Below are 24,364 nucleotides of genomic sequence, written 5' to 3'. Positions count from 1 at the left end.
AAAAGAAAAGCTTTTCCCCTTCTCTTGTGGAAAGCTGGCTGAGCACACCTTGACATCTTTCACCACGGTGAAACATAAGCCTGGAGAGAGACTTGTCCTGATGACTCACTTCCAGCAGTGGACAAGTAAACTCAGTATTTAATCTTTAATTCAGAAATAAATAAATAAATAGAAGTCTTTTGGACCAAAAACTAATAATAAAACAAGGAAGCTACAACATGAAAACATTATTCAACATTATTTCCCTTTAAAAGAGCACTGAAAAAAATCAAGGCTTTATTTGAATAAATGTTACACAACATTCTTTATCATTTACTTCTCAGCAAACCTTAAAGGATGAATCATTTTCCTCATTCAAGTCTACAAAATGAAAGAGGCATAGTGACCATTCAATATACAGACAAGAAGGTAGCACGGAGCAAAGCTTAAATATTAAGCAACTAAAGCAAAAAAGTGAAAAGCAATACATTACTGTAAGTCTCTATCATTAGAATATCCCTGACAATTTCATTTCAAAATGAAAATCTGTTTTCAAACGAAACGGCTGCAATACTTTCTGTGAAAACAAACACAAGTACAGTTAGCTACCTTGTCTATTTTTATGCTGTTTGCTTATATACCCATATTATCCAATGCATAGACCTGCATCACTCTTAAGTGGTTTTATTTAAATATATATATATATTGTATATATATTTCAACTGCTGTGCACAAGTGCTCACGGTGAGGAAATAAGAGCACTGGTTAAGAGTCAGATGTCACACAGGCAGGCACTACCGGCTTCTACTTACAACATCAATCAGTTTTCAACCCAATGTGCAATAACCCTGCTATTACAGTCCTGGGCCTTTTTCCTGAGCAGAAACTGTTTTGTGCCATGTTGTTTGGTGGCTTCTTTTTAGTTTGGTTGTTTGGTTTTGGGTGAGGGTGGGTAGGTTTGGATAAAAATGTTATTTATTAGGCTAAGACCGTCACTGATTACCAATACAATTGGGGTTTGGTGTCCAGAGGTGAAAGGCCAGCACGTATCCTGTAACACATCACCTTCCCTTTCATCACATCAGATGCCTTGATTTTAGATTAGATTTAGATTAGATTAAGCTCTAATCACACCTCACCAACAGCACCTGACTGGTGAATAGGAAGAGTGCTGCCAAACAGGAATCTGAAATTTAAAAAGAAGGATTGCAGTTTATTAAGAAAAATGGTACAACTTGAACCTACTATATAGCATTATGCAGCTATTTGTTAAGAAGTAGGCAGTGTGTATTCGATTTCTAGCTTTATAAATAAATTACCCCGTCATAAAAGGAACTGAGCAAGCACTCAGCACAACCAGCCTCAGTCTGTGCATTGCTGATTTGCCTTTGCTGGAGCTGCTCCAGCCCCTCTCTTCCCTCCTCCCTGACTGCTTAACAAACTGAAACCCGTTGCCAACACCAAAGCCAGGCAATGGAGGTGGAGCGAGTTCGGATTCAACGTTATTTCATTTGGGCTCCATATATGAAGGCTGTGAAACCGCCTTCGTGCTGACGCAGGCACCTCTCAGAAAGGTAGATTTCTTTTTAAACGATCTGGACAAAGACTGTTCTCCAATGAAATCAGGATATTAGTAAAGAGGAGAAGAGTTTAATACGAGTCCTTTCACTTCTGGATAAACAGAAATTTGACTTTGCGTAGATTATGTGCACATTTTCATTTCTTCAGCACAAATATTATTTCCCAGGTTATATAATAGATCCCCTTCTAAGAACGTTGTAAGAAATGATACTGCTGAGAAAACGTGCACACAACGTCAAAGAATCGGTGACAAATAAATTAATATTTAATAACTCCGTACTTCAGCAGCGCGTCCAGCATTCACAAGCTCCACTGAAGTACGTCGTAAATACCAGACACCTTTTGGGGAAAGGGAATAAAATGGATAAAACCCACTGCCACTGGGTATCCTTTTTTTTGATTTCCAGCTATTCAAAGAAGTCAACAACCATCAGAAACACTAATAAAACCTTTGCTCTACTAGTTACGTATCTGAAAAATATTGACGTCAAAAGGAAAAATTAACCCATGATTTGAAATAGAAATGCCTTTCCATTTTAATCTCTCTACATTCACGACTCCCATCTTCTTAAAGTATCATAAGCAAAACGCTGCTCTCTGCATCGTAACCCTTCCGCAATCCTCAGTTCCCTAAGTGTTACAACAGCATAAATAAAATGCAACCATATTCACACAGAAGGAGCTTTCCCATAATACAGAGATACACGGATTTGTGGTCACTGCCCCTTCCATCACCTCTATGGGAAATGTTGGTCTCGCGTAGCAGGACTGTTCATATTGTACAATACAACTAGTTTCGGACATGCTTTTGATCACAGGTCACAGCTCTGCTAACACCTGCACTAAATACTAACTAAGCCTCATAGAATGGAAAACTGCAATGCTAAAGTTAAGAATTAAAATAAAAGTTCAAAAGTTACAGTCAACTTCCCAGGCAATTGGCTCCATCACTGGCACCTATCGAAACATACAAACTGACTGTCACATTACAAAAAGAACAGGTATTTGCAGTGATTCTTCATACTAGTAATTCAAGTGGTTCCTTGCATGTAAGTGTCGTCGAGTCTTTAATCATTTCATGCGTCATTTATTGCAAAAAACGTTTTATAAAATATTTCCTAACATCTTTTTAAACTTTAAAGAAAATGTACATTAGGTACAGGTGCCCCAGCAGGGTGCGAGGGGTCGCTTCAACATATTTACCCCCCTTTCCCATTCAAAAAATGATTACTGCTTGGTGAAGATTTCAGAGGAAAAATAGGGCCATTCAGTCACAGATTTCGTTCAGTCCTGATGAGCTGGTGCTCTTCGTGGCAGTGTAGTGAGGTTCCGTAAGAACAGCAGCTGACTAATGCCTCTGAGCTGGAAAGGGGAGAGAAAGGGAGAGCGGTTAAATGCCTTCCAGTTTATAACGCAAAAACAGGCAGACAACATCTGAGGCGGCCAGAAAAGTTCCCAGCTCACCTGCTCGGTTTGGTGTGTTGTGTGCAGAAGACAGATAGATATATCAATGTATGTGTGCTTACATTACCGTAAGACATACACAAGCAAACAAACTCCTCCACTGATGGGAGCTCTAAGGGAAGCTCACAGAAGACCTTGGTGCTCAAAGCCAGAGTGATACTATGAATTGTATCTAAAGTCTGTCTAAAGTGAGAACTGATTTTGGAGTAAAAAAAAAAAAAAGCAAAGTTGGGGCACCGACTATTCAAAATTGATAGCATTCTACACCTGATTTGTAATGAAGCCTGTAAGGAAATAGATTTTTTTTCACATAGGCAGACATTGTGCCAGCGCAGCCAGTGGCCAAAGCCAATTCATGCCTACGTTCTTCTGTGTCTTAGATACGCCTTACTTCCTAAAATGTGAACAACAGCAGCTACTCCTCTCTTGTTTAGCACACAAAGCAGATGAAGAACCATTTTTCCTCCCCAGGTAAAAACCATAACAATGAAACTGCATCTCCTTTGGCTCTATGTATTCATATGAAACTGTGCGCAGTTGTGTATACCTCATTAGTAATGGCCAGACTACCCAGAATGTCTTTACTGTAGCAATTAAAGTCACTTAGAAGCAGATGACTCTCAGTTGTAGAGTGTATTGGAGTTTCTTTGTGTGCTGCTTCACATTTTTTGTTCTAACAGCTATCCCCATATGGCCCCTCACAGCCTATAAACTGAAATTCAAAGCCTCTTTGGCAGTTGCATTATAATCACTGTTGAAGTGATTATAGCATGGAAGAAACCTGAGACAACCCAAGGTGAAAGAGCAAATGGACCAGTTGCTCTCCAGGCTGTTATGATTCAGGGGCAAAAATCCAAGGAAAAAAGCTAACAAAAAAAACAGAATGAAAGACTCTCTTGAAATCAATAATCCAAAGCACTGCAGAACCTGCTATTCTCATGCATACCAAACATACAGTTGTTATCTGCATGTCTGGGGAAATTCATGAATACAGAATGTTTTGTGATGGAACCTTTCCTTGGCTGCCATTATGTTGGTGTCAGAGCTATGTGCGCATTTCAGAGATAAGTGAGGAAGAAGCATGGCTTGGATTGCTGTAAGGTACATAACACGATGGGGGAAGGCCTGATCAAAGGGGCAGCCCAGTTAAAACTACACTGCTGTAATTTGTTGTATCTGGATCAGGAGCAACGTTTTGTACAGACAAGGCTTAAGGTGGGACTACACAAAGTGAGTTGGCTGCTCACCTATACGTAACCCTCTGGATTTCCTCTCCATGTGCACAATGTAGCCCAGGGGCCAAAAGGCAGCGATGCTCAGAGCACAGCACTGCTGCCAGAACGCTGCCAACCCTGCAGTGTGCCTTCATCACCTGCTCCTCATGGAGTCCCTCCACTCCATCGCTGTGACCTACAGACCAGTGGCTGCAAGACCCTGGTGCTGAGGTCCTTCTACTAAAAGGAAAAGCACAAAGAATAGGCTGGCAGCAAGGAGGAGGGGCAGCCAGGAAAGATGAGGGGAGTAAAACCAGCAGCACCTCCCATCAAATAGTCCAAAGGAAAAGACAGCTCCTTAAAGCACAGAGCCCAACATTTAAGATGGCTGCAGTAACACAACCAGCCTCATCGGCCTGCTCGCAATTCAGCTGTAGAAAAAACCAGCTAACAGAAGAAACAGAAACAACTTAACTGCTGAAACGTCAGACTTTGACCAGTTACTACAACAGGCTTCTCTTCCACATAATGGATTACCAAAAAGAAAGCAGAGCTTTCACATTCTTCTGCAGCATACGGCAGCACTCAGCAATGCGGCCTTCACTCCCTTAACTACCAAGCAGGGACATATTCTTCACTTTGCATGCCCGATTCTCTGAGATATACCAAAAACAGCATCAAGAACCTGTCCAAACCCTTTCACCAAACCTTATCACAACAGGTAACTTCCTAGGGCCCTCAGTGCTCAGAAAGTCACACATTCCCCCCCCCCCTCCAAAATAACCACATATTGCTAATGTAATATTGCATCCAGGAATATTCAATGCTCAAAACCTTCAACAATGATTCTAACAGCAACATATACAGAAAGAAAACGTCTTTCTTTCTTCTCATAGCAGAACTAGACTTCTTCTTTTTTGCAGGGGGCAGAAGCAGAGGAGGGAGCTATTTTTATGTTGTACTCGAACCATATGCTTTAAATTCGGAGCCCCTGCAGCAGTGCAATCAAACATCAGTGTTTCCTAAAGCCAAACAAAAATGTTGCTAAATTAAAAATAAATAAATAAATAAATAGGATGTAAAACTGGTATTTAAGTAAATATTTGCTTGGAACTGAACCTGCTCGCTTTACTGACAAAGCAAGAACCTTCTTCCCCTTTGTGCACCTGTTAAAACACAAATGGGCAACGACAGTCAGGCAGAGTCTGTCACCAGAGTTATGCTACATCCCCATTGCAGCCTCTTGCTGATGGGAGAAAGCGGGTGGGGATACAGCTCGCCTTCCAAACCTCAACTGCATAGCACATGGCTGGCGTGTGTAAGAACAGCTCTTGTTCATACTGTGTATCTGACAGCAAAACCATGAGTAAGTAAACACAAAAACTGACCTACATGTTTTATAAGAAAAACCTGTTTGAAGTTGACATATTATATAAATGATGTCATCCAAACATTGATTTTGCATAGGAGAGGCCCCTTGGCAGGAGATGCAGAGCAGTCTGGGTGCCGTGCTTTCACTGTGCTGAGTGTGTTTCCCTCCTGACACACCAGGCACAGCACTTCCTTATCTGCACATTTCTGCAAAGATTCTTTTTCCTAAATCAAAGCTGTTAATTACAGAGTTACAGAGATGGGAGCTGTGGCAGGGCCAGGACAGCTCAGCAGGATGAATTCAACCAACCCAGTCCTGACAGAGGTTAACCTCACTTGTTCCCAAAAGCCTGCAATTACAGAAGCTATGCAGCTCTCAAAACAACATCAAGGATTTTGCTGCTGTATTCTAAATAAGTTTGAGATCCTAAACCTAACTCACTGTCTCATAATTTTAACTACAATTTGTCTTGCCTGCACTTCAGCAGGAATATTTCCCCTTTGCCCGTTCACCTGTCAGGTGTTTGCAGACTTCCATTCCCAGCCGGCTTTTCTTCTCCCTCTGCCAAAATGGTTGACATAGAAACTGCTCTACAGCTGTTCAAAATGTGCCCAGTCCTGGCTTTGAAAACAACATCTCAAATGTGGCCCAAATTTATTCTACAAAACCTTCATATGTTGGAAGAGCAAAGCTTGAATTTAAAACAGGGGATCCTGATCAGTTCTTTGCTCCAACTTACACCTGCAGCCTTTGTTGTTATCATTACCCACAGTAGGTAGATAAGTTTTTAGCACTGTGCATTTGCAGGCACATTAGACAATCCCTTACTCCCTTTTGTCTCCCTGCTGGATGTGCAGGGCAGTTCAGGTCTTCTAACATGTAGAACCTCTCATCAATCACACTCCCTTTCCATGCTGCTGCTTATCCCTCTCCACACCAAGAGCACAGGGATGCTTTTTCTTTATTAGCCATGGACCTGAGTTCCCCTCAGCAGTCATTGCCTGGCAGTGATCCATCCTGTGCTGCAGGGCCACCCAGAGACTTTGCTCCCCAACTGCTCGATCTGATGCCAGGAACAAAACTGCAGGAGGAAGCACCATCACAGTCAGCAAGTCAGCAAGGGAGCTGCTATCTTTCCTTGTGTTCACCCAGGGGCAGTTGTGTCACAGCAATTCAATGTATAAATGATAGTACGTATTAGTACACATCTCTCAGATATTACAGAAGAAAGACTGAGGTGTTAGAGTCACTCATGGGATAACCACAAGCTACTCCCAGGCTCTAACAAGTGAAAAGCAAAAGCAGTTGCCAGAGAAATATCTGATCTGGGGGAAGAACCACTGCAAGACCCCATGTGAATTACCAGAAACAGTTCTTACCACTGACACTGAAGAAAGATGAGCTCAGACTGGAAAAGGTGAAAGAAACACCAGTAAGATGAGCAGGGAACAGAAAAAGCATCTTACGTGGGGATCTTCTTTTATCCAGTTAAATGGCCACGTTCTATAAACACACAGCAGACGGCCACACTAAGGAAATTCAACTAAAATACTACGTTACCAAGAACAGAAGATGGATTTTAAGTGCCAAGTAAGAATTTGTCATTGCGATTACCACGGCCACGTATCCAAGCAGAGCTTTTTCCCTACAGCAGATCAGTAAGAATTGGAGCTACATACTTGCAGCCACATCTCACAAGCTTGGATCTGCCAGCTCTTCCTGACAGCTGCTCCAAAGCAGCCAAGAGCGCAGGCCTGGCCTGCTGATGAATGTGGGTGATCCCTGAGCAACTCAGCCACGTCAGAAGCCTTAGGGAAGTTACGTGGAGACCTCTTTGGTTATTGATAGCTTATTTTATCTGCAGGGATAACTGCACCATATTGCTGCTGAGTGTAGCTATATAGAGTGTGACTATATCTTCATCAGGTATCTCAAGATACTTCAAAGAAAATAAAAACACAGACTTAATGTAAGCATCCAGTAACAAGCCACAGAACTATTCCTTCCTGCTGTACTTGTAAAGTACTGTATTATTCTCAGTATTATTCTCCTAGTTCTACTTACGTTATTATATCTAAGTCAACACACCAAGTTCCTCTCTTCTCCTTCAGGTTCCCTATGACCTTTCTATTTATATCCTTAAAAAGTAAACTGAAAATAAGAACAGAAAAATAAAGCATCTCAGCCTTTAACCTCTATAAACTCTGCGCTGCAAGATCACTTCCAAGTTTGTATTTAAATAATATACCTACACTTTTACCAAACAGCTTAAGGCACAAAACGCTGCCGTCTTCACTCCCCTTTTTGGTGGCCTTTTTTTCCTTCTCAGACTCCAGCCAAGACGACTGCTCCGCTTTTTTTTACGTTATACCCCACAGAACAGACATGGGGGCAGATGATAACGCCACTGAGAATGAGCCACTGCTTGTTTTGGTAATTCATGCTCACACTGTACCCTGACAACTGCAGAGGCTCACAGATGACAAACTGAGATCAGTGTCAGGCCTTGGGAACACTAAACAGTTCGCTCCAGGAGAGCTGGTGTGAAACAAACCTAGCAGTGAACAAAGCAACTCTATTCCCATTAGTGATATTTCTTAAACCTGGTAACGCTTTGAAGCTTCACCCTCACTCCCAAAAAACCCTTTTCCTATACAGTGAAAAGAAATAAAGCTTTCTCAGCCTTGCACAGCTGACCTAAATTCATCCCCAACACCCCACTGGTGAGGAAGCTGCGAGTTCTGTAGGATTCAGTTAATGAAATACTCCGATAGCCAAAGATAATGCTGTCTAAAAGAAAATAAGTGCAACCAGAGATGATTACCTTATTGAAGCACTGAATAAAATTACAACTCCGACTGGAAAGATACCAAATATTTGTTGAGTTTCTTGTAGAACTCTAGGGAAACAGAAGTATTTCACGTTTGGTCCCACCTTCACTCATTAAACACTCAGGCTTTCCAAAACTTAAAGGAAATCTTTACCTGTTTTGGTATAAAATGGCCCAAGATAAAGTCGCTTTAACTAAAGATATTCAAAGGAGAAGCATTGCTGTATTACAGACTCATCACTACCTGCCTTATTTTTTCCCCAGATGGACGCATCATGCATACACAACCATACTGAATTTCCTTAATTCAGAAAGGCATCCTCTGCTTATTGCATCAAGCTGATAGAAAACTAACACTGTGTTGTTGTTCCTCCTCTCCATGCACAGCCTGCTTGCAACAACTGCACAACTTACACAGATGCACTATCCAGGCACTTCACAAGCTGTTCTGATTAGTTACCTGATAAATCACTTACATTGTGCAGGTAATATAGAGAGGGCAGACATGTTCTGAACTGCAAGGATGGGAGCCCACGCTCACACTGTGGGCACTGCTGGGCTCAAGTGTGCACATAAGAATGCAGTATTTTGCAGCTAAGGCAAAGCTCAGCGCCGTGCAAGTCTTCAAAGCCAATGCACACACAGCACTCGTGCTGTGACCATCAAGGCTACTTAATGTCACAACCAGGCTGCACATTAAGCCCAATGTTTTCTCCACTATGGACTCAATCTAGAATTGCAGCTACTTCAGAGCAAAAAGAAGAATCACAGATCCTTGAATAAGATATTTTCAATGGAACATAACAAGGTGTTGTGATGAAAGAAATACTCTGCTGGGTTTGGGACCTGTTAAATCAGCAGCGATGATGTACTTCATATTTAAGTACAAACTACAAAACTTAGGAAAGATTTCATAAAAGACCAATCGGCTACAAACCACAACTCGGAGTCATTTAAAGGCCTTTCATAACCTTCTTTTGAACATAAAGCAATCAAAAGCAACCCCTCATACCTGTTGCTCTTCAACCTCAGCAGCAAACATGTAAGTTCCAACTACGCACGCTCTAGCACCGTGCTACCTTTATAGAAATTAAAAACACAAAGCTTCCAAGTATTTTCAGTACGAGAACAACAAGGTACCCATCGGTGCTACTGCTGTTCACCCACAACAACTTATCAGCAGTTTGCTGGAGATGCTAAACCTCAAGAAACCAGCACAAACATCTAAACCAGGTTGGACGGGTTCTTGGCTTCAAAAAGCACTCAGCTTTAGTAACAAAGTAATAAGGCTTATTTACTTAATAGAGAAACTGTTTCTGTTTGCAGGAAAGAATACATAGAAGCGAAACAGGATATATTTTTTTTTTCTCCGTAGTATGAAATTTATTGTGTGTTTATCACATTCAAAAAGCATTGACCGGTTGTTTGGTTTGATTTGGGTTTTTCTGGTAGCTATTAGAAACTCAAGGAAGAGCTGACACCATTGGAAGCTTAACTAACACCTATCAGAGCTCAGCAGATACTTGGGAGGAAATGCTCACAGCCGTGCGGCTCAACACTTTGGACTTGAAATAGTTCTGTGGGCACAACAGAATAATTTCAAAAGGTTAAAGAAACTGAATGCTTTGGAAAGACCAGACAGTATCATGGATATACAAAATTTAATCTTACATTTACAAGATTTTAAGGGTTTGATGATTAAATCCTTTACCCCCATTTTCATGTCTGCTCAAAATCTGATTGCAGCCTAAGCTGAGATTTTTACATCTGTCATGGTTGCCTACGTGGGCAATTGTGGGGGGGGGGAAAAAACAACAGGATGGAAACTGCTCTGGGATGAACGCTGACAGATTCTTCACAACACATTGCAAGGCTCAAACAGCAGTGGGTTGGAAAAGAGACAGCAATACATACGGTCAGCTGAGGACCAAAACTAGAGGGAAAAACGTACAATCAACGTGCAATCAACTGCAGCATCGAGCCACAGACATGCAAGACAAGCTGAAGTAACAGCAGAGCGGGTCTGCTTAGTTTCTGATAGATGGAGAAAACCAAAAACATTTCCCCACTGTACAAATGACATTATCCGGTTGATATTCAAATATATGGAACAAAATCTAATTAAGGGACAAAAAAAACCTGATAAACTTTTCCAGAAAGCCCTCTCCAGAGCTACTTTGGAAACAAAGGGGAGCGATAATTGCTTCATCTCCTAATTAATCCTGAGGTAAACCAACAGTACTTCACCAGCACTTATCTTTAAGAATGAGCAAAAAAGGACAATTTACTTTTTAAAAGGGTGTCCTCTAAATGCAGCATTGGTATCAAGTTCTCTAACATCCTAGATTATTTTTTTTTTCAAAGCTTTTTGAGAAACACACACAAATAATTCAGATTTAGTCAATTTTATTTACAGTTTGTTTTTACATTTCAGAGCATTACACAATTACATAATTCTCATTTTCTGACCTGCAAACAGATACCTTAAACGGAAATATTAAAAAAAAATAAAAATAAAAATAAAAAGAAGTTAGATACATCCAAAATGCAACAATTACACATCTGACAATTCACAAAGTGTAATTAACTAGGACGTATCCTAAGAATTTAGGAACAACCAGTCAGGAGAAAATCTGACCAAATCTCATCAATCAATTATTTACACATTCAAAACAAAGCCTCTCTTAATCTAAAACTCCAGGCAAATGGCCTGAAAGACTTCTTCAGGAAGAAAGACCAGAAGTTATGATTCACACCTATGCAGCATTAACAGCCCTTGATCCCAAACACTGAGCAACTGCTCAGCTTTGTCTTAGAGCTACAGGCATCACTCTCAGCTTCTCAGACCCTGAAGTGTTAATATTTGTGCCCCTATGTGCATAGAAAGGCTGAGTGTTTAAGAAGTGGTCACTAAGATAAAACCCCATTTAATCTGGTCTTTAATTTTGTGAATTTTTCTTCCTTAAAAACTTCAGCACGTCTCCTAATGCCATTTAAACTGGCCTTCGTGGAATGGGGCACGCCTCTAAGACGTTCACGCGTGCATTGAGCCAATTGGCACAGGCCAGACTAAATACATCAGAGAGTATTTGAAATCATGTTTAAAGACCATTTAGACAAGGCTTACGTTTCTACACTTCCCTGATGGGCCACCTAAGAAAAGAAAAAAATAAAATATCACAGCTACTACTTTCACCCCTTGTGTCAACCCTTTGCCACACAGCAACTAGGTACATACTGGGTAGAAACTACTAAAAAATTCCCTGCAAATAAGCTGCCTTTCAGCTGAGGCTATGGCTCCTATGCGTTGGGTGTTTGAGGAGTTGTTTTTTTTCTTTAAAAAAAATTCTCACTTGGAAAAATACTGAAGTTCTCACTTTAGGCTAATTTTGATTGCATGTTCAATTTGTTTAACTTCCATGAAACCGCTACAAATGGAACAACTTTAGTATAAAAAGAGCATCCAACCGACTGCAACTTCTGCCTCGGCAAGTCCTTCATGGTAGTCCTCTAACTAGGCTATGAATTTCGTGGAGCCTCCAGATTTCTCGCCTACCTTACTCTCCATGTTCACGTTTCAAACTGTGTCAGCAAGGCCCGAACTTCGGGAGTCAGCTGTTTTGCAGCCTTAGCTGCCTCTGTGACGGCCTTGCGGTAAAGACCCTTTCTCTTCTTATTAAAGCGCGACTGGAAGTTCTCTAAAAAGGGGGATAGTTGTGAAAGAGCGAGAATAGACGTTGTTGGGGACCCAAACCATGATATACAAGCCTCCTGGCGAACTAAAAGACCGTTATCTTTTCGGCTCACAGTTATGGTCAGGATACGGGCTGGCCACCAAGGGAAGCCATAAATTTTGGCCCAAACAATGTCCCCTACACATATGGTCCTGCCATCTGGTGTAACACATTTAGAGACTTTTTTGGAAAAGACTTTCATTTTCAAGGAATTACTGAGCTTTTTCTCTTCCTTCGAAGAGGAGGAGGAGGAGGAAGGTGCATGCATGCTGCCTGGAGGAAAATCAAAGCTTTCAGTAGAGCTACACTCAGAGTTGGTAGATTTCAAATCATCTGTGCTATCACTACTACAAACTGATGCACTGGAAGAGTCAGATTTCTTTTGATTAAGGGTCATGTAAACCGTTATATTGCTTTTGCTGCCTCTCTTGCCCAATGTCTGGTGTTCATCCTGATCAACAGTTACATGCACTTCACTTGTGTCCTGAACCTCACTGCTGGCCTCTTCAGGGCCTTTTGAGGGGCTCTGATTTTCTGAAGGGGCCTCACCTGCTGAGCGGGTGGAGGAGCAGCGAGACTGCGGCTTAGTTGCCATCTTGCCACTCCGTATTTTCTCAAGTCCTGTCTTGAGAGAAGAGTCATTTTCTTCATTCCGATATCTTTGTGGCTTTAAACGCAATCGGGGCGGGAGGGAACCTGAGCTGGTGTTCTGAAGACGCCGTGTGAAATGGACCTTTGAATGTGCATTTTTGGAAGAGGAGGTTGCACTCTGCTTCTTTTGTGCCTTTTCTTTGGCCATTTTCAAGACTTCCCGAGCTTTTGCATGATCCATGTTTTTGCTCTGGAGAACTTTTTTTGTATTTAACTGCGCTTTTGAAGTATTTGCTTGTGCAGTAACTTTAACTACTCTGCTTCTGCCATGGGCAATATTTGAAACCTTGACCACAGCATTCCTTTTCTGGCTTTCGTTTTGGCTTTTTCCATCCACCTTATGGTCAGTCTTAAGTTTTTTATTCACAGTAGTCACGCTCTCGTTTCTTCGTTTTTTATTATCCTCATATTTTGAAGAGTCACTTGCATTGCCACCTTTTTTTATTTCCTTTTTTTCTGCAACAACACTGTTTTTGCACTTGTCACATAAGACCTGGCGGGGTCGTAGTTTGATAGCATTCATAATAGAAGTGGGCTCCTCCCTGTACATTTTACGCTTGGGCCGCTTAATTTTCCGGGGCGGAGGCTGAGGTATTGACTGGTTATATGTGTCCCTGATAAACAAAGGAGGAGGATATGGCGCTCCCTCATGGAAGAGAGGAGGTGGTTTAGAAGTCCATAGGCTTTTAGCTAAGCTTGGTTCTGATGGCTGCGTGAGAGAAGAGTCATCAGGGACTGCAGCATTAGATTCACACTTCACCTGTGCCTCATCTTGGAATGGTTTACTTTGGAGCTGCATGGCTTCAGGTTTATCCTTATATTCCCTTTTAGGAAATATGGTCACAGGGATTCCATGGGGTCCAAACCTTCAAGAGAACAACAACAACAAAAAAAACATTAAATGTTTTGAGGGATCTCTTGCTGTATTTATTAAAGAAGCATTTTAAAAGTCATCCACATAACTACCATTCAAATAACACGAGTTCTGGACAAAACTTAAACATTAAGCCAAGTCTTAGGCTAAGCTTTGAAAAAGTAAAATACCAAAACCAAGTCAGCATACAACACAAAATACACTAACTTCAGTTATGGGTGTTTCTATTGTGTCAACAACAACCCTCAAAAATATACACAAAAATACTGCCTAGGACAGCATTGATGCTTCTAGAAAACTCTTATAAACACAAAGTTCAAACTCAGCGAGTTACCCCCATCAATTCCAAATGTACACAAGATAGATTTCCACACCAATTCCATTTATATGAGCAAGGAAAGCATTTTGGGTAACTTTTACAGAATTCTTCAGTTTATGGCATAGCAGAAAAGCCTGAACTTATGTTAGATTTCAGCCAAATATACAACGTGTAAATACTGGCATCTAACAGCACTGTCATTCTTCACTTTGACATCCACAGAAGATTGCTGCTTGGCCATCTGATGCATTACAGCCTAGAACTTTGAGTTTGGGTTCCTTCTGGCAAAGCCATCCTTACAATTTCAATACAGTACAAATGATTCCCCTCTGTTCTGCAAACAAACTGTTTTAAAACATTGCCTACTTTTCTGCAGGCAGCACTAGGTGTTCTAAGATCTCTGATGCCCTGTTTGACACACATGAAACTCCACCAAGCCTTATACGTTAGTTTAACTTCCCTACGCTAAGAGAAGTAGCATGTTGTTCAACAGGTAACCGATACCTCCTGCAATATGTTACACTAAGGGAAACATCATCAGCTTACAGGACATGCTTATCTTCTCCTGGGAGAAATGTTAAATGCATTCATATCTCAACAATATAACTTCCAATTTACTGAACACAAAGGGAAGGATTATAAAAGCCTGTTTAACCATTCTCATGTCCTACATTAGCATCTACAATCTGCAGTGCCAACCTCACAGAGCCCTTATCAGGCATTCAAACTCTGCTCAACTCCAGCTCCAACACACACTGATGTGTTTGGCTTACATTAGGCTACATTTGAATAGTTTAGCTTGCTGCAGTAAGAACATGATAGACAAGGTTGCAGTTCAAACATTAAATCACCCATTCCAAATCACCGAACGAACACCATTTGTGTCTATCTTACATGACCTGAAAATGAAGTAATTAACCAAGATCCGTCCTCAGGTTCACACCAGTTCACATTGCTGTGCAGGTGTTTAACTGCAACGTCTGAACTGATGGAACTGAAATTTGTCATCTATGGTTGCCACTAAACTGGAGGTAAATGCTGAGTGGTGGTCGACCTTCCATTCCCATCCCTGCAATAGACACGCAGTTTAGACAAGTACCTCCAGGCTGGCTTCTTATTTTTTCAAAGTTTGTATTGGGAAAAAAACAACGTCATAACACGTAAGAATGCTCCTTACACCATCACAAGCAGAAGCCTTCATTTATTTGTCCTTCTACTTATCTGTGCAGCCTCTTTTCATACTTTCAGGTTGCAACCGAAGCAAGCAATCCATCCAAAACTAAATTATCTATCCCTTTTGCACTTCATAATACCCAGTCAAGTGAAAATTCAACAGATGAGGTTGTACACCTCACAACTTACAGCTAAGAAGCATCTAGTGCTGTTGTTACCTTCCCCCTACATATTATAACATTCATATCTTTGAAACCCAGAACTCAGGCAAAGCCTGGTCTATGAGCTGCTGGAGCACCATTCAGCCTTTATACACAGGGTGACAAGTGCCCTATGCCACAGAATACCTTACTGACCCACACAAGTTCATTTCTTAGGGCTGGGCCCACTCCAGTTGGGCTCCAGATGTCCTCCTTGAGATGAAAATCAAAACTAAACACATCCTGCTGTGCTACTGAGGGCTACAGCACATTAGGAACATTTAAATGTGCATCTGTGCATCTCTCCAGCCTGCAGTCCGTCATTTATTCAGATCCTCATTACTAAGTTTTAAGTTCCCTAAAACCTCAAAGTCCAACAAGTGTCAAGAAGCTGCTTTTCCACAAACACGGTTCCTTTCACTAAGTACAACAAATAACTTGTTCAGATCTGAGTAGGATTTAAAAAACAAAACCAAGACCAAACACCATCTGCCAGCTGACAGCAATAAAATTAGCAACATTCTCAGTGTTACCTGCACTGAGAGCTTTGGTTTCTTGCACAGCAAGATCTGGATCTCATCATTCACCACCTGATGAAGATTTACAAGAGTTGGGAAAGCAGTGTATTAAGCATAGGAGTTGAGAACTAGAACCCCTCGATGGGACAAGAACTTTGCTATACAAATTTCAATCCCAAATGAACACTAGGAACATGACTGACACCATAAAGCCATTTCAGATCACAACTGCACCTTCGACCATCTTCTCCTTCAAGGAGCTCCATAATATTTGGTCCAAAAAGCTGAGAAATAGAAGCAGTGATGTGGGTATTTTAATATATAAGATGTAAATCTTCTTCATTGAGGCACAAAACCATTCATACTGAATTCCTGAGGCTACAGTCTGTCTCACAAATGGTAACGTTTTAATGAATGAGCTGGAATTTGCTGACCCTATCTACCTAAAAATTAATGAGTTGTAAGATTACAAACCATTCACTGCTGTCTGCTGCCAGTTATGCAAGAGCAAACAAATGTGATTTGTGTAAACTGCATGTCAATAAACAAAGACATGACAAGCAAAGACGCAGTTCACATGAAGTACAGAATAAACTGGGCATGCCCAGAGGCTGATTATTACTTCCAAGAGCTGAATGTCTTTTTCTTTCCCCTTTTCTTTGCCCCATCCAGCAGCAGGTTATGCCCACATCCTGATTTTATATGACTGTTAACTCCTCCTGGTGAAGTTCTCCAGCTGTCCCACTTAGGAAGAATTATAAGCATATTTAAAAGAGAAAATGAGCAGAAAGATTTAGGAAACAGTCAGTGGTACAAAACAGAGTACAAAGATGGAAGGAAGAACAAGGTGATAAGCACGAAGAGAAAGCTGACATTGGCATATCTTCTTAACAGAGGAAGCAGAATTAATATGTGACCAGAACAAACATATTGAAAACTACACATGGCAGAGCATCTAAATAGTTTAATAGTTATGAACTAAAGTATTTAGTGTTTAACTAGTGCAACAGATTGCCTTGTCTTTAGCAAAGAACGCATTGATCCTGAAGCATCACCTGTCCCCACTATAATTCTTTCTTCCAAATCTCCAGAAAATACTGATCTTGGGAAGGCGTAACACAGCATCTTCCTTACCAAAAATAAACAAATAGAATAAAAATCAATGTGTGTCTCAAGTTCCAGCTGTGCCCCGTATAGCCCACTACTGCACTGTATGTACAGCTCTACCTCAGAATGTTACACGATGTAATGGAAGGGTTCCTTGATGAGGATCTGAAATTGAATTGTTAAGAAAAAGAGCAAGAAATAGGTATTTAAACAGATTAAGGTGCCTCTGCTTCACACCTATTCAGAATTAGAATTACTTCTCTCTGTTGCCAAGCTTCCCCTTTCAAAAAATAGTCCTGGTCCTTTTGTACTCTGTGAAGTTCTCTCTATCAAAGATGGATAAAGCTCAGTGTAAGGAACATATTTTTAAGAAGGTTTACAAGTAATCACAGCAATCAGTAGGATCTAATCATACACATCTTATATCCCATGCCAGATATAACTCCCAAATACATCTATGTTAATGGCAAATAATAAACAGCAACTGAGTAACAGGACAGATGAGATGCCCTCCGACAGTCCAGTTATCTTTACAACACAAATAACTTCCAATTAACTTGGGAAGTTATAGAGAGACAGATGTGATAAAAACACTCATGGCTTTATTTCCACATCTTATCAACTGGAAGTTAATGAATGACAAACCATGGCATCATCTGTGATTGCGCAGAATCTATTTTTTATATGAAACCCAGAAGTCATTGAGATTTGCATTACAGATATGTAAACCTAAGTACTTCAAGCAAAGCAAGAAGACACTTCTCACATCTAAGTCCTATAGCAGAATTATTATAATGAAGACATATTCCCACTCAATTTGTATGCAAGACAGAGCACGGTTAAAAAGTACTTTTAAGTAAGCAGATGGGGAACAAGTACCAACTAAGTGCACAACTACAGGTACACCAACATCTAAACGATGCATCCTGGCACTAAGTGTCTGCAGCACTACGCAGAGTCTCCAGCTCAAACCAATCATCAATTACCTTTCAATACGTTCCTCTTGTTCAACCCATATTATCAGTAGGTATTTTGCAGCAGCCAAGAGAAGAAACAAAGCAATTTTCATCTCATGGATACAGGCTCAATGATTCTGAATACTGAAAGTACAACATGCTCAAGTAACATAGGGCTAAGTATATTTGCTTCACATGTACATCCAAGCTGGGGGTTTAAATCACAATAGCTGATCATAGCTATTTCAATACAAAGTATTTCAGAACCCAGAAAAACAGTCTGTATCCAAAACACTGATTATGTAGTAGCCCATTTTTAATATGGGATTTAGTTGGCATGATAAAGCTGTTATGGCACACGCTGTTTTTAGTGGTAGGCACCTGACTGAAAACGCATACACATAATCCAAGTTATCAATTCAAAACTTTACTTACCTCCCAAGCAATGTAACAGTAGAATAAAGACACCAAGAAATGCCTACTTCAATTAGAGCTCTACCAATATGACAAAGAACCAAAGCGTGAGCAACTCTCTTTGGAAATCATGTCATCAAGAAAAGCTGCATCCTTAAAGTCTTAAAACTTCCATGAAACTACATCAGAGAAGTCCATGTAGTCAGGATGCTGATGCAGACTTGGAAGAATTGGTCACTGCAGAGACAGAACTGTCTGAATTGGATAAGCCTGAGGAGTACTTGGATGGTTCCTAATCATTCCTTTCCCCACCAAAGGAGAGGGAATGTATCCTTTGCCTTCTCACTGTAAAGACTTTACATGTGAATTCTCAAAGTTTCCTTCATTTTTATGTAACTTCAAGAGTTCTGTCAAGGATACAAAAGTAAACTTATTTTAGAGACAAAATGCAAATATTTTAAGCTTAGGCTTCCTACTGACTACTGCAATTTTACCGTCATGCTTCTAAGGCTGAAGATCCATTTAAAGTCATTGTTTTATTTGAAATCTGTTGGCATTATTAGTTAAACACAAGGATCACGTTTTAAAGCAGATATTTAGCTGATACATTTGAATGTGCTACAAAACTACAACACTTCAGAAGATGTCCTGGATAGTCATTTTCCAGATCACCCAAATAACAGTCAAATCCCAAGAAACTTGATGAGGACATCATATACTAATGGATGAGCTTTAAGCCAACTCATTGGCAAGATGTATACAATTAATCAGCCCTATAGCATCATAAAGGAAAATAAAAATCATTTCACGCATACTAAAAGCTTCACTTCAGTCCTTTGTCTTCCAACACTTCAAGCTAAGTCAAGTTAAACTACTGTCCAAAAATCATGGTAACCCATGCTGCTGGAACACAAGAAGTACGCCATAAGATGACACAGTTTAACCATCACTCATTGAATCAAAGTTCAACAAAGAACAGCAGTAGAGGACTGCAGTTACTTTAGGAAAGGGAAGTTTGAGGCACAATCCACACAAACACCCCATATAACAGCAAGATTAGGGATTATTACTGGTTTCAGAAGGGGGTGGATGGAAATCACGCTCCCTGTACTGGCTCAAAACCAGCAGCACTTTGACAAGTACGCCTGTTCAGCGTAAGCAGCAGTTATAACACGCTTTATACCTAGACTAGAAAAACTTTAAAGCTGCTCCTGTTTTGCCAGCCATTTTTACAAGTGGAAACTTGGAATGAGAAAGCCTTTCAAAAAGGCATTTGATAAGTGACAACAAATAAAACCCGGTGAAGCTTTGGGTGTAAACAGAAATACAGGAAAAATTATTTTCATACACAGAAGCTGAAACTAATCAGAACCACAGAAAAAATTAGCTTGGAAGCAGTACCACAAGGTCCTCTGATCCAACCTCGTGCTCTAAGTGAGGCTAACTAAACTGGACACTATACCTTTCGATATCACCTATCAGTCACAAACTATACGTGACTGACTGTCTCAATCACACACACACTCACATCAGACCTTCGCTTCCAGTGTTCTGGGACATAACAAATAGCAAAGCAGCATTCTGGCTTTTTTCTTGTACACTAACATTGCACTGAGCTTCTTCACACGTCTGGGAAACAACAGAAGAGAACAGGCGATGGATTGATGAACACTGTGCAAACTGGGAAAAAGGAAAAACTCAACAACCATGCAACCCCAAGTAACACAGATATTTCTTCACTGCTGAGAACATACACTGTAGAACATCACGACTTGCATTGAACTTAAACTTCCCCAAGACAAGGAAGGCCCAATGTCCCCATTTACTCAATGAAGTTATTAGTAAAAGAGAACCTAAAACAAGGAGAAACGTGCCAGATTTTTCCAGGTAAGGCTCTTGCTGCTTCTTCCTCACCAGCAGACCTGCAGCCTTTTGCAACTCAGTACGTTTTTTTTGTCCTCCCCTTGGTGCAATACAGTCACAATAGACCAGGTGCACTCCACAGAGTTTAACACAATCTCAGAGTTTAACACACACAGAGTTTAACACACACAGACAAGTTTCAAGAAGTGCTAATTGTGAGCAACTCAGAAATATAATAGATGTTCTGCAGGTTGAAGGAAATCAGGGAATGGATGCAACAGTTCTTTTAACCTGACTATTTTGCTAGCCTTGCTATATTGGAAAAAGCATCGGATTCAAGAGACTCCATGAAATAACACTATGTGTGGAAAATATTGCAAGGATCATCACAATCTGAGCTTATCTCAAGTAGGTTCTTTTCATCATACAGTTCATTCATATCGTGCTGCAGGAAGTCTTCCCTCATCTTCCACAATCAAACCCCAGCTAAGATGCATGTTTCAACACCTGCCCACTGGCAATAAAGGGATCGCTTTTGGCTACCCAAGGCTTGGAGGTCACAACACAACTCTGCTCTTCTCCCATTGCCTCCTCCAAGATCTGCCACGATCGCACACAAAACAGCTCTTTCTCTTAGAAAGAAAGGCAGTAGGAAGACAATTCTTCCTAACATCCATAGGATTAGTAACAAAAACACCGTATGAAGTCTAAGTACTGACTGCTAGCAAAAAAAAAAAACAGAATACAAAGGTAATTCCTCCCAACCTCCTGCCCAGTACTTATAGCTGGATTAAAAGTCTCTCCAGAAGAACAAACCAGAACCTGGACTTTTTAACCCTACGTTATAAATTTAACAAATGCTATATCCCGTAGTTATTTCCTTACTGTATATTTCCTCCAGGTGCAGAGCAACATTTACAGTAATTCTAAGCCAGCAGGTGGCATTAACATCTCATATACCCTAAGCAAACAGTGTTAGCCAAATGATGCATACAGGCAAAGCCCTATACCTAACGAGTATGGAAAACTGGCTACAGCCTTCCACCATCCACTTGGCCATAATAACACGACTGCCTTCACCTGCCCAATGGTTGGCTGCATTTGCTGCTTCTTCCATCAGCTCCCTCAGAGCCCACATCAGAACCTCACCCAGAAGCACAATAAGGCACTTAAATTTTATTACCACGGCTGCCGTTATCTTTCAACAGTAGGATCACGTTTTTAATTTGGGCAATAAGCCTGTAATGTAAAAAAAAAAAAGGGTGATGTGACCCTATTCAAAGATGATTTACTGCTGATTTGGGACTCGGTAGATGCAGCTCCCTATCTTCAGAACCTTCAGTGCAGCTGCTGTACTCCACTGCCATCATTAAGGGCAGAAATACTCCTTACCTCAAAGAAATGGGGAAATAATGTCTGCTGAACACTGAGGTTCTTGTACTCTTGTTTTACAAACATGGACATCTTAGTTACAGCAGGCAGGAGGAACAGAAGGAAATCAGACCTCAACACCATTAACTTCAAACTGAAGTCCACAAAAATAAAACGCAAAGTCAAAACATCATCTTAATAATGAAGATGGAATTAATGGGGATATTTTTCCTTTTCCTTGACGTTAAAGAAATTTAGAGCGTGCCTTGACAAGAGTCCAGCAGCCAGGTTTCTGTGTTTGTGTTTTTAAGTGTTGGTTAAAACTCACTCTTCTTATTACTGCGTAGGAGAATCAGCTTCATTGCCCTTAAGAGGAAAGCAGAAATTAAGATCCAAGAAGGAACAGGAATTATTTGCTTCTGAATACGTGAGAAAAACAGCACCAGTACACGCAGCAAACACAACCACTCGTTCCTTAATTACAAAAAGTGATTTCAATTTTAAAAAATCCAAACTTTTTTTTTTGTTAAAACAGAGAACTCTCTTCTTTTAGAGGGGCCTTAAGATACTAATCTACAGCAAACAAAATCTGCATCAGGAAGATTTATAAAACTTATTCTTGTTCACTTGGATGAGCCAGAGGAGATGGCTTCCATGTCTGCTCTCTTCTATACCAGAAATCCCATTGCTACCATGTAAACTTATGCTGAATCCAAAGTGGTTTTGATTTAAAGGTCTAATTTCACCTTCTGGATCCCAGTATAACAAATGTCCCTGCAGGACATACAGATGAAGATCATACAGATGGCGAAGAAGGACTGAATTAACTGTACAAGAGTATGTGGGAGAAATGGCACAGGCCTTCACACCGAGCTTTTTCCAGAGGACTCTGGTTCTTATGTTGAAGGCTTCCCTCAGGGCCTGTGCTTAAAACACGGGAAACTGAGATGAACATTGCCACCCAAACCACAGCGCAGAAGAGCCGGGGATTGCTTAACACAGATGCCCATTGCTGCATGGGGCAGCAGCAGCTCTGCTGCTTGACAGAAGGATCCATGGGCACAAGAAAACCTCAGGCAAATGATGGGATGTTTGCAGGCAGTACGTGCATAAAAAGATGCGATATCTTTTACAAGAAACATAGAAGGTGACATTTCATTTTCCTTTTCAACACAGATTGCTACCAGTACAGAAACAAGTGCTTTGTCACCTTCCTAACTAGATTAATAACAGGATTTTGCTGGTACAGAAGTCGAACCTACAAAAGAACAGATATCTCCTAGCACTAAAACTTAACTCCTGATTTCTTTGAGTCACTGTCACACTCAAAACGAATCCATTTTGCAGATCATAGTTTAGTACCTGGCTTTCAAAGCTGCATTTCAACCATTTATAAAGGTAAAGCTTACTCCCTCTGTATTACCCAGGCTCCAGAAAGCACCTTCTGTTTCACAAGCCAACCAAGCTGCTAGGCCTGGGATGTACTGGTGGCCAGCACCTTCCTTTCTTTCAAAAGACACTGATAATCTCGCAGTGTGATTAAGGCTTTAAGTCGGTTTGCGATAACAGCCCCCAAAATAAAATTCCTATTGAACTTCAGAACCATTCAACTTCACCTCCCTCAGCCTGAAAACCATTACAGCACGTCCAGGAACACGAGGTTACCCAGGCAATGCGAGACACCAACCTGGCACACGTGCCCGCCCACACCTGCGGTTGGCAGCTCGTTCCCATGCGCAGAGCTGCGGGGGGAGCCGGGAATCCCACCCGAGCTGAAAGCAGCGCCCATGTGCTCGGCCCTCCCCTCCCACTTCGGGCACTGCCACAACCACACGGTCACACTGGCAGCGCCACCTCCGCCCCCATGGATGCCGGCTGCCCCCCGGGCGGGTCCGGCTAAAGCCATGGGAGGGAAGGAAGGCGTGGAGGCCGCCGTCCTCAGGCCGCTCCTCCTGCGTTACGAGAACGGAGAGGCACCGTCCCCGGGTGGGGGCTCGAGCCGGCTCCCCCCTGTGAGATCTCACCTTTTCGAGAGGTCCATGAGGACCCCGGAGAACAGCTTCTCTCCCAGCCGGAACGAGACCACCAGGGCGTCCTCGATGATGTGATCCAGGGTGACCCGCACCTCGGAGCCGGGCAGCAGCAGCGCCTCCGCTTCTCCCCCGGTGGCGGCGGCGGGCAGCGGGCGCTCGGGCTCCGCGGCGGCAGCATCCGGCTCCTCCTCCTCCGGCCGGGACGGCTCCTCCCCGGGCTCTCGCTTGGCGGAGCCCCCGGCAGCCGCGGTGCCGGGCTGCGGCCGCTCGTCGGGAAGCTGGGGATGCGCGGCGGGCGGCGGGCAGGGCTGCGGCCGCTCCTCGGGCTCGGGGCCGATCGCTCCCCGGAGCTCGGCCTGCGGCGAACCCACCTCCGGGCTGGAGGGCGGCGGCGTCTCCGTCCTTTCGCCTTCCGGTTCCCTCGTCCCGGCCGGGCTCCGGGCGAGCTGCACGGGCGGCGGCTCCTCGGCCTCGCCGGGAGCACCCTTCCCTCCGTCGGCCTCCTCCCCGTCGGGCACCGCCGATTCCACGGCCTCGGTGACGGCAGGAGGAGGATCCGCCCCGGCCTCGCTGCCCGGGATGGGCTCCATCTCGGGTTCGGCTTCGCCCGCCCCCCCATCGCCCGGCACCGCTGCAGTCGCTGCCGCCTCCGCAGCCATGGCCGCCATTTTCTCTGCTGCTTCTCCGCCGCCTCCCTCCAGCAGCGGGATC

The 24,364-nt window shown here is 42.2% G+C and overlaps 1 protein-coding gene across 3 annotated transcripts; it reads right to left on the bottom strand.

Annotated features, from left to right (window-relative positions):
• Nucleotides 1-240: 240 nt before the first annotated feature.
• Nucleotides 241-24,321, bottom strand: PWWP2A (PWWP domain containing 2A). Of its 3 annotated transcripts, none has more exons than XM_015876061.3 (3): nucleotides 23,645-24,321; nucleotides 12,724-13,691; nucleotides 241-2,922 (listed from the first exon to the last, which is right to left on the bottom strand). In XM_015876061.3, the coding sequence occupies exons 1-3, from the start codon at nucleotides 24,319-24,321 to the stop codon at nucleotides 2,909-2,911; spliced, it is 1,659 nt and encodes a 552-aa protein (XP_015731547.1). In that variant the 3' UTR covers nucleotides 241-2,908. The 3 variants fall into 3 exon arrangements, with proteins under 3 accessions (XP_015731547.1, XP_032303317.1, XP_015731546.1); XM_032447426.2 differs by having other exon boundaries at nucleotides 2,789-2,922; nucleotides 11,997-13,691; XM_015876060.3 differs by lacking the exon at nucleotides 241-2,922 and having other exon boundaries at nucleotides 10,830-13,691.
• Between the last annotated feature and the right edge of the window lie 43 nt (nucleotides 24,322-24,364).

The sequence above is a fragment of the Coturnix japonica genome, chromosome 18 (genome assembly GCF_054131305.1).
Source record: "Coturnix japonica strain WE chromosome 18, WE-NBRP24, whole genome shotgun sequence".
Lineage (NCBI taxonomy): Eukaryota > Metazoa > Chordata > Aves > Galliformes > Phasianidae > Coturnix > Coturnix japonica.
The sequence above is the reverse complement of the archived record's forward strand: the minus strand, read 5'-3'. Positions and strand labels throughout refer to the sequence as shown.